This window comes from Pseudorasbora parva, chromosome 23 (assembly GCF_024679245.1).
Source record: "Pseudorasbora parva isolate DD20220531a chromosome 23, ASM2467924v1, whole genome shotgun sequence".
In the NCBI taxonomy this organism is placed as follows: Eukaryota; Metazoa; Chordata; class Actinopteri; order Cypriniformes; family Gobionidae; genus Pseudorasbora; species Pseudorasbora parva.
The window spans coordinates 29589656-29600420 of record NC_090194.1 but is presented as its reverse complement, the minus strand read 5'-3'; the positions used below and the strand labels follow the sequence as shown (position 1 = coordinate 29600420).

At 38.6% G+C, this 10765-nt stretch overlaps 1 protein-coding gene and 1 pseudogene across 1 annotated transcript; both read right to left on the bottom strand.

Annotated features, from left to right (window-relative positions):
* Positions 1-1338: 1338 nt before the first annotated feature.
* Positions 1339-2373, bottom strand: LOC137062715 (trace amine-associated receptor 13c-like; annotated as a pseudogene).
* Positions 2374-9438: 7065 nt separating this feature from the next.
* On the bottom strand, positions 9439-10494 carry LOC137062616 (trace amine-associated receptor 13c-like). The gene has a single exon (XM_067433511.1). It carries the CDS (start codon positions 10450-10452, stop codon positions 9439-9441), a length of 1014 nt encoding a protein of 337 aa, XP_067289612.1. The 5' UTR covers positions 10453-10494.
* Between the last annotated feature and the right edge of the window lie 271 nt (positions 10495-10765).

The window sequence follows — 10765 nt, the reverse complement described above, 5'->3', positions numbered from 1 at the left end:
GGCCATATTTCAGAGCTGCAACATCACTGGAGTGCCCAAAAGCACAAGGTGTGCAATACTCAGAGACATGGCCAAGGTAAGAAAGGCAGAAAGTCAACCACCACTGAACAAGACACACAAGCTGAAACGTCAAGAATGGGCCAAGAAATATCTCAAGACTGATTTTTCTAAGGTTTTATGGACTGATGAAATGAGAGTGAGTCTTGATGGGCCAGATGGATGGGCCCATGGCTGGATTGGTAAAGGGCAGAGAGCTCCAGTCCGACTCAGACGCCAGCAAGGTGGAGGTGGAATACTGGTTTGGGCTGGTATCATCAAAGATGAGCTTGTGGGGCCTTTTCGGGTTGAGGATGGAGTCAAGCTCAACTCCCAGTCCTACTGCCAGTTTCTGGAAGACACCTTCTTCAAGCAGTGGTACAGGAAGAAGTCTGCATCCTTCAAGAAAAACATGATTTTCATGCAGGACAATGCTCCATCACACGCGTCCAAGTACTCCACAGCGTGGCTGGCAAGAAAGGTTATAAAAGAAGAAAATCTAATGATATGGCCTCCTTGTTCACCTGATCTGAACCCCATTGAGAACCTGTGGTCCATCATCAAATGTGAGATTTACAAGGAGGGAAAACAGTACACCTCTCTGAACAGTGTCTGGGAGGCTGTGGTTGATGGTGAACAGATCAAAACACTGACAGAATCCATGGATGGCAGGCTTTTGAGTGTCTTTGCAAAGAAAGGTGGCTATATTGGTCACTGATTTGTTTTTGTTTGGTTTTTGAATGTCAGAAATGTATATTTGTGAATGTTGAGATGTTATATTGGTTTCACTGGTAAAAATAAATGATTGAAATGGGTATAAATGTGTTTTTTGTTAAGTTGCCTAATAATTATGCACAGTAATAGTCACCTGCATACACAGATATCCCCCTAAAATAGCTAAAACTAAAAACTAAAACTTCCAAAAATATTCAGCTTTGATATTAATGAGTTTTTTTGTGTTCATTGAGAACATGGTTGTTGTTCAATAATAAAATGAATCCTCAAAAATACAACTTGCCTAATAATTCTGCACTCCCTGTAGAAACAAGCTTATCTAATCAGTAAGTAGTATCAAATTTAGGAGACAGATCCTTTTCAATATTACTTACTGATTAGTTCAGCTTGTTTTCCTATTAATTAATACAGTAGTAGTACAGTAGTAGTAGCTGAAGTGTCATTTAGTACTTATTAGTCCTGCAATAATGAGCAAACCATTAATAAATGATCAGTATATTATTTATTGATGTACCTTTAAATTGTCCTTGGGAACGAAATAATAATAAAATCAACCCCCACATTGAATTATTCATAATTTGTAAAAATGTCCATGAGCGAGGAAGATGGCTCCAATATTTTAAGAGTTAATATGTGTTTTACTGATATTTTAAACCAGCGGTAAAATAAAGCATAGACAAGAGGATTTAGACTTGAGTTAACATACAAAGTCCAAATTAAAAATGTCATTGTGATAGAATAGTTTTCTGTCGTCCCTGTTACAGACAATATATAGTATGGAATATAGCAAAGCAGATAAGCTGTCACAATGATTCCTAATGTCATTGCAGCTTTTCTCTCTGATTGTCTCCTCCCTGAACCTTCAATTACACATTTACCACTCTTCATCATTGAGTTTAAAAGTTTCACTTGCTGATGAGCAACATAAAATATCCTCAAATATAACATTATAATAAGGGTAAAAGGTAACATAAATTAAAATATATGGTCTATGTATGTCCATGAAAAACTTATCACTATATAGCACTTTCCATAGCACACATATGATCTTTGGGAACTTTCAAAATATCTGCTACTAATTAAAAAGCTAATATTGTAGGTAGAGGAGAAAAACCAGCTGAGACAGATGCTTATTACAGTTTTAGTTGTGGTTATTGTCTGTGGGTACAGTAAAGGGTGACACACAGCCACATAACGATCAACAGCAATTAAAACTAAATTACAAATAGATCTTGAGAGGAGCAGTCCCATGATTATAATAAACGGGTCACACAAAGTTTCTCCAAAGTACCAACATGTCTCAATCAACTTGATGGCATCCACAGGCATCACAATAAGTCCAATAAGCATGTCGGCCACAGCCAGAGAGAGAATAATCAGGTTGGTTGGAGTGTGAAGCTTCTTGAAGTGAGAGATTGAGATGACCACCAGCAGGTTCAGAAACACAGTCCATGCTGACAGCAATGAAAAAAACACATACATGATATTGTATTCATGTCTGGAGCGTTTTCCCTTGATACATGATGAGTTGATGGCAGGAAAGCAGTATTGCGTCTCGTGATCCTCTGTCTCATAGGCCATGAGTGAGTCTCCTCCTGTTAGGAGTTTCACGAGTTTGTGTGCCCATATAATCTTAGTGAAAGTGGTAAACAGATTTGACTTGCTGTCTGCTATAGAGGGGCTCGGAGAGGATATTCTACCTGAGCTCTGATTACCCCCCTATAACAGGCAAATTGAATGAATAAAATAATGAATGAATGAGTTATTTATATAGCGCTTTCATATGTACTACTGTACACCCAAAGCGCTTTACACTTGTGTCAGGGATCTCTCCTCAACCACCACCAATGTGGTGTACAAAAGGAGGAGCAGGGGAGAAGGAGGGATGCTTCAGGAACCAAAAAGGGGAAGAGGTAAGCTGCTGGTTTTATACCTTGGTATTAATTGAAAGATTAGATGGGCGTACTCCTCCCGAAATTACGTTTATTAACTTCTGCTCACCTTACTGCTTTCATTTATACAGTGTCTGGATCAGACTAACCAACCCATTTACCGCCCAGTCTGATGATGCAATGACATAATTATTTTCTTTTAATAATTTCAAACTTGTTAGTCAAATTACTGTGCACTACAGCCAAAAGTAAAGAGATGAGACTGAAAACTTTGCTATATCCACATCTATGAACACTGACATATTGACAAGTGAAACCAAACTTAAAAATAAGCAGCACTAAAGGGTTAGTTCAGCTAGAATTGAAAATTGTTATATTTTCATAGAACATTTTTCAAAATATCTTCTTTTGTGTTGCCTTACAGAATTAAAACAAAATAAAGATGAATTTTACTCATTTTTTCATTGTAAAAATTGTCAGAAAGAGAAGTTACAAGTTAGTACTGAAAAAAGCTTAATTACCATTATTTGATGCCACTTTAATATTCTCTATTTCATGCAAAATAGACTATTCATGTTTTGAGGCCACTGTGTAGAGAATATATTAGCCTTACTGTTATCTATAAGCTGTGTGCTCCAAAACAATGACAAAATCTCATTTTGAAGATAAATACATTCAAAACTTGGTGTCTCTCATTTCCGCCAATATGGATGAATGATATTGATGATATCCCTCTGCATTTCAGCTTCTCATCAGATTTTGTGTCTGTAATGAAGTCCGTAGATATGGGAAGAAAGAATCACAGTGGCTGCGGTACCTGGGGGTAAGGACAGAGATGACATAGAGGCGAGATAAACAGAGCCAGGAGCATTAGGAGTGACAGAACGATAGAGGGGAGAGGGTAGAGAGAAGAAAAGAAAAGAGAAAGACAAAATAAATACAAATCTGGTTCAACACACTGCTGCTCGGTCCTCAGCCAGCCGAGAGGCTTTTCCTCACGATGCCATGCGATGGCAGACGGCAGTAGGCTCCGGCTCACCACAAGTGATTCCTCCGCTTCCTCTCGGACGGCAGCCAACCCACCTCGACCCAGGGGCACGGCAGTGAGCTCTTCTTTTCGCCAGATCTTCACACGCTCCAGCACCACTGCATCCGGCAGTCCCTCGTGGTCTTCATCCATCGTGCTGCCCAAACTGCTCAGCACCGCGATCCCCCTCAACAGCGCGGGCTCTTCGACAGCATGTTCCTCCTTCATCCACCAATGTAATAAAGTTCATAGTTCAGGAAGGAGTCGGGAACTGGTGAACATTCAAAGAGTTTATTTAAATAATAAACAAAACCATAACACAAAACCAAGGCCTGGTCCTCTCTCGTCCTTCACTGGTGTCGCTCATCTCATCCTTATATACCTCCGAGCTCCCTCATGAGAGGACTTGAGACCGGTGTGACTCACAGGTGACGCTATTCGCAGTCACGCCCCGCTTGCTCCTCCCATGTATCTCGCTCGTCCACCTTGCCACAGTCACAGATAGTAATCACCCACGGGGTGAGATCTTGCATGGAGCCCCAGATCGAGGTAGATTTTCAGTGGTCTTGTGTGTCTTCCATTTTCTAATAATTGCTCCCACATTAATTTCTTCACACCAAGCTGCTTACCTATTGCAGATTCTTCGGTCTTCCCAGCCTGGCACAGGCCTACAATTTTGTTTTTGGTGTCTTTTGACAGTTCTTTTGTCTTGAACATAGTGGAGTTTGGAGTCTGACTGTTTGGGGTTGTGGACAGGTGTCTTTTATACTGATAAAGAGTTCAAACAGGTGCAAATAATAATAAGTGGAGGATAGAGGAGCCTCTTAAAGAAGTTACAGGTCTGTGAGAGCCAGAAATCTTGCTTTTTTGTAGGTGACCAACTACTTATTTTCTACCATAATTTACAAATAAATTCTTTAAAAATCAGACAATGTGATTTTCTGGATTGTTTTTCTCATTCAGTCTCTCATAGTTGAAGTGTGCCTATGATGAAAATTACAGGCCTCTCTCATATTTTTAAGTGGGAGAACTTGCACAATTGGTGGCTGACTAAATAATTGTTTGCCCCACTGTAATCTAACAAACACTTTAGCTAGACTTAAATAAACTGAGGTCACCAACACAAACTTAACTCAATATAAAGACAAAACTCAGGAGAACCTAACAGAACAAACTGACCTCCTAACCGAGACAACAGACAGGTTTATAAGACAAACGGTGAGCTCACTTAAACAAGAGAAGGGAAAAACATACAATTAACATTTTTTAACAAGTTATTTGCAATCTAACTAAATCAAAATAAATATAATGACAAATAACCCCAAATAATAATAATGCAAATCATTATATGTTGATAATTGTGACTAGTAAACCTTGACAAATCAAATTAAGTTTCCTTCACCCCGTGCTGCTGAGCACTGTGCTGCTTCACACTGACTGCAATTTTAACTTAAGGCAGTTTTATTTCTGTGTGAATGCTTTTAAACACATTTTAAACAAAAATCCACCATTATTTTATTTTTTTAATTTTTATTTCAAATTCTCATTCATGATTTTAAGGGCTTTTTTCTCTTAGATTGTTTTCTAATTTCTGTGTATGAAACATTATATAAATAAACTTGCCTTGCCTACATGTAATTGTATAGATCCTCACACATATAAACTTTGTTGTTACAGGTTCAGTGCTTGGTGTGAGATCAGCAGTTGCCGTGTAATAGTAATACGTCTTCCATGCTGAGGCATTATAATGCAAAGCATGAGCAGTCTGGAGGGTCAATGGAAAACTCTAGCTGTCAAGGTTACTAATTTATGTAAGTTTTCAGACTTGAAGGGGCGGAGGGGCGGAAGGGCAGCAGCGAAGGAAGCACTGAGGAGTGGACCAAATGAGAAGGTGGGAGAGGGAGGCTGGGTGGGAATTCTTGAACCTCAGGAGACTCTGGGGTTGGTGGAGACTCAGAGAACACTGGAGATACAGGGAGCACAGGGAAAACCTCTCCAAAAAAGTCAATTAAATCCACTTTACACACCTTCCTCAGTTCTGCCATGTGACTGCTAGCAACTTCTTGCAGCTCATCCACCGTGGAGTTGTTGTGGGCAGGGCTTTCCTCCCAGCCCTCGAACTCCACAATGACTCCCTCAGCGATGTTCGGCGTTGCTGGCTCACGCACCTGGTCAGATCTTAGTTGGTGGTCCGGGATCCGTGGCGATGACACTCTCCGTCCTTGTCCTCGGTACGGGCTCTTCATCCGTGGTGGCCGGTCCCCACGATCTGTGGTGGGCTCGTACAACATCTCCGTTGCATCACTCGCTGGTGGTGGTTAGTTGGTCTCTGGCAGTGGTGGAGTGGGACTGGTAACGCTGTTCTCCTCAGCGGGGCCGATGATCAATGGCGAGTGGTTATTTACCAGTATGCGAATGCGAATGCAAATGCGACCAAGTCTTCCTTTGGACTGCCCACTGGAACGCGTGCCTTCAACCGCTCGCTCAGGCCGGCGTAGTAGAACACACTGAACGAGCGGTCCAGGAAACGGGACAGGCACGCGAGCTGAGAAAGTCCTGGGTGTGTGCTTCCAGCGGGCGGTCTCCCTGCTCCAGGCAGATAAGCTGGACCTCAGGAAGGGCCATGGGAAAACAGAGAAACAAAACAAAAAAAAAATGTTTTTCTCCGTCAATCTGTTACAAATTGTGGCGTTGATGAAATTCACGAAGGCGAAGGAGCTTGGAACAGGATTTTTTAATAGCAATAACTCAGGAAACATAATACCACATTACATGAACGTCAACGGACAAACACTGGGGTGAAACTGAAAACTAAATACACAGCTTAAACGATGTGATAAACAGGACACAGGTGATGGCTATAACTCATTAGACAAACTGGGGATAAACTAGGGGCCTGTACCATGAAGCTGGTTTAGCTGGCTAGTCAGATTTCTTTAAGCTTAGTTTGTGCCAATCCTGGATTTTATGTACCATTAAAGTGGTTTGGCTTTTAGCTGTGTTCATCGCCATAGTAACTTACGCTCCACAGCTAACCTGCTCTGGGGCAGGTTATGTTCTGGATAAGAGATCTCAAACTGAAATTGGGCCAATCAGCTGTGAGTAAAGTGACACACCTCTGATGCAATAAAGTCACTCCCCCTGTTTCTGCTCCAAATTAAAGGTCACTACATAGCAAATGGTTTTTAAAGACTAAAGCATCTGGCTTTTAACAATGCTTATTTATAAAAATAATAATTTTAAATGATTTAGATATAATTTATGTAATTATTATACCCTTAATCAATTACACATTTATCATTTTAGTTAATCAATCACTTTGTTAAAATTAATATAAATAGCCTAAATAAAGTCATAAATAAGCTTTAAAATCACTAAATAAAACTATTTTTTTTAAAAAGAAGCCGTGCAGTGAGAAACACTGGTATATGTCGGCTGCGTCCGAAACCTGCAAAATGCTGCCTTCGGAGGACACATTTCAAGGCAAGAAGGCATCGGGCCACGTCCGAATCTAATGTTTTCTTCACTTCCTGTCTCCTGAGATACCTTCATCTGATCGATTTTGGAAGGCAGCACACATGTCCTTCGCTGCCTTTGATATCCCACAATCCTGTGCTTTCCATTCAGTGACAGTTGAGGTGGGGAAAAAAGATGGCGTCCAGAAGTTGCGTTTACGGGTGAGTTTGTGTGTAAATGAACGTTTTTTACCAACATATTTCACTTCTTATATCTTTTCTAGCAATAAATCACTACTGTAGTAATTAAATATGTCTTTTGTTATCACCAGAGCTCTCTCTATTTAGCTGTAGATCAATAAACTGTTACACTGCCTTAGAAGTCTGTCCGAAATTAGTTTCATGAGGTGCCTTCATGCACAAAACACTGCCTGCAGAGTCATTGTCTGATGAGGCAGCGAGGCAACGAGTCCGCTGCCTAGGTTTTCGGACGCAACCATTATGTTTTGCTCCCTTGTTTTGCTCCCTTATCATGTGTTACTTCCGGGTCGCATGTTGATGATGTCATGGGCTGTCGCCGGTCAATAGGATTGAGAATTAAATAAAAGTCAGAGAGGCTAGTAATAGAGAGATAGCTTTGAAAGCAATGTTGTTATTGAGAAAATACATATGTTTACAGGCAAGTTCATGTCCTGATTATTATCAGGACGTGAAAAGACTTTCAACCAGTTTCAACAAAATATGTTTCTAGAACATAGATTAAAAAGTAGACTAGCCGACAGTCAAAGGCCCAGGAACCTTAAGGCCTCACAATCTTCCTCCGAGTCCACACTTTTGTGATATAATGCCGCTTTGACTGTCAGGTAGAAGTTTGCTGTGCAGCTCGCTTCAGTACAGGCTCGGAAAAAGTACACATCGAGGGCTGGAAATAAGTATAGAAGTGGCACACAGATACAACTTTGTTTTCATTTAACCTATCTCTATCACCAAATTTTTATAAAAACGGGGTAAACACTTTCAAATAATGGTCCATCATAAATTGGTAACTATGCAGGAAGTAATGGAAGTACTGCATTAACACTTCAACTACCACTATTAACTAATATAGAAACAAATGTAACTAATCAGTAAGTAGTATCAGTAACACTTTAGTATAGGGAACACATATTCACTAATAACTACAACTTTTGCCTCAATAAACTCCTAATTTACTGCTTAATAATAGTTAGTAAGGTATTTTTGTAGCATTTAAGTTTAGGTGTTGGGTAGGATTAAGGGGTGTAGAATAAGGTCATGCAGAATAAGGCATTAATATGTGCTTTATAAGTACTAATAAACAGCCAATATCCTAGTAATATACATGCTAATAAGCAACTACTTAATAGTTAATAACTGAACCTAAATTTAGGAGATAGTTCCTTGATAAATTCAGTATTACTTACTGATTAGTTCAGATTGTTTTCATAGTAGTAACTGAAGTGTTAATTTTGTACTTATTAGACCTGCATTACTTCCTGCCTAGTTCCCTATTAATGACCTAAAGTTATTCACTTTTTTCCCCCTTTTTTTGTACACACCAAAATGTTCTTCACATTCAGATTAGGTCCATACAGATTTCAGTCTTATAAGAACTACTTTACTGAATGGTCAATTTCACATGTATTTTGTGTATTTTCAAATTATTAATTTTATTGTATTTAAAAAGTAAATAAAAAAAAAAAAGTTTTTGATCCATTTCAACTGAGGTATTACAATTTTTATTTTAAATACATTTTCAGGTATTTATGCCCATTTCTGCCTATTTTAATGTACTGTCATAATTCTAAACACACTTGTTTGTAGTGCAAATAGTTTTACCGTTTACTGCACTTTTTTTTTACACATATTTACAGAAAATAGCTTACTTCCACCTTGCAAAATAACGTAGGTAGGCAGGTGAGTTTGATCAAGGTTGGAGCTAAACTGTGCAGGAAAGTGGACTTTGAGGGCCAGAGTTGAGAAACCCTGATTTAGCAAGTGATATGCTAACATTTTATAAATGTGTTGTAACTTATAAAAAAAATACAAAAAATAAAAATGTAAATCATGAAATAAATTAAACAGAACAATAGTAGATGGATTACAAATTATTTGATACATTATTTGCCACTTAGAAATAATTTAAGTATTTATGTCAAAGTTGTTTTAGTATCATTGTCTCAATAAAAAATATTTAAAGATGAACAAACCATTAGTACATGATCAGTATGTAATTTATTGAAAAAATAACAATAAAATCAACCCCCACATTCAATTATTCATAGATTTTAAAAATGTCCATGAGAGAGGAAGATGGCTCCAATATTTTAAGAGTTAATATGTGTTTAACTGATATTTTAAACCAGCTGTAAAATAAAGCATAGACAAGAGGATTTAGACTTGAGTTAACATACAAAGTCCAAATTAGAAATGTCAGTGTGGTAGAAGAATTTTCTGTCGTCCCTGTTACAGACAATATATAGTATGGAATATAGCAAAGCAGATAAGCTGTCACAATGATTCCTAATGTCATTGCAGCCTTTCTCTCTGATTGTCTCCTCCCTGAACCTTCCGTTACACATTTACCACTCTTCATCATTGAGTTTAAAAGTTTCACTTGCTGATGAGCAACATAAAATATCCTCAAATATAAAATTATAATAAGGGTACAAGGTAACAAAAATGAAAATATAAGGTCTATGTATGTCCATGAAAAACTTATTACTAAATAGCACATTCCATAGCACACATTTGATCTTTGGGAACTTGCAAAATATCTGCCATTAATTGAAAAGCCAATATTGTAGGTAGAGGAGCAAAACCAGCTGAGACAGATGCTTATCACAGTTTTAGTTGTGGTTATTGTCTGTGGGTACAGTAAAGGGTGACACACAGCCACATATCGATCAACAGCAATTAAAACTAAATTACAAATAGATGTTGAGATAAGCAGTCCCATGATTATCATAAACGGGTCACACAAAGTTTCTCCAAAGTACCAACATGTCTCAATCAACTTGATGGCATCCACAGGCATCACAATAAGTCCAATAAGCATGTCGGCCACAGCCAGAGAGAGAATAATCAGGTTGGTTGGAGTGTGAAGCTTCTTGAAGTGAGCGATGGAGATGATCACCAGCAGGTTCAGAAACACAGTCCATGCTGACAGCAATGAAAAAAACACATACATGATATTGTATTCATGTCTGGAGCGTGTCCCCTTGATACATGATGAGTTGATGGCAGGAAAGCAGTATTGAGTCTCATGATCCTCTGTCTCATGGGCCATGAGTGAGTCTCCTCCTGTTAGAAGTTTGTTCTGCTCCCCTTACTGCTTTCATTTATACAGTGTCTGGATCAGACTAACCAACCCATTTACCGCCCAGTCTGATGATGCAATGACATAATTATTTTCTTTTAATAATTCCAAACTTGGTAGTCAAATTACTGTGAACTACAGCCAAAAATGAAGAGATGAAATCTTTGCTATATCCACATCTATGAACACTGACATACTGACCAGTGAAATCAAATTTAAAAATGAGCAGCACTAAAGGGGTTACTTCAACTATAATTGAAAATTGTCACATTTGCATAAAAAA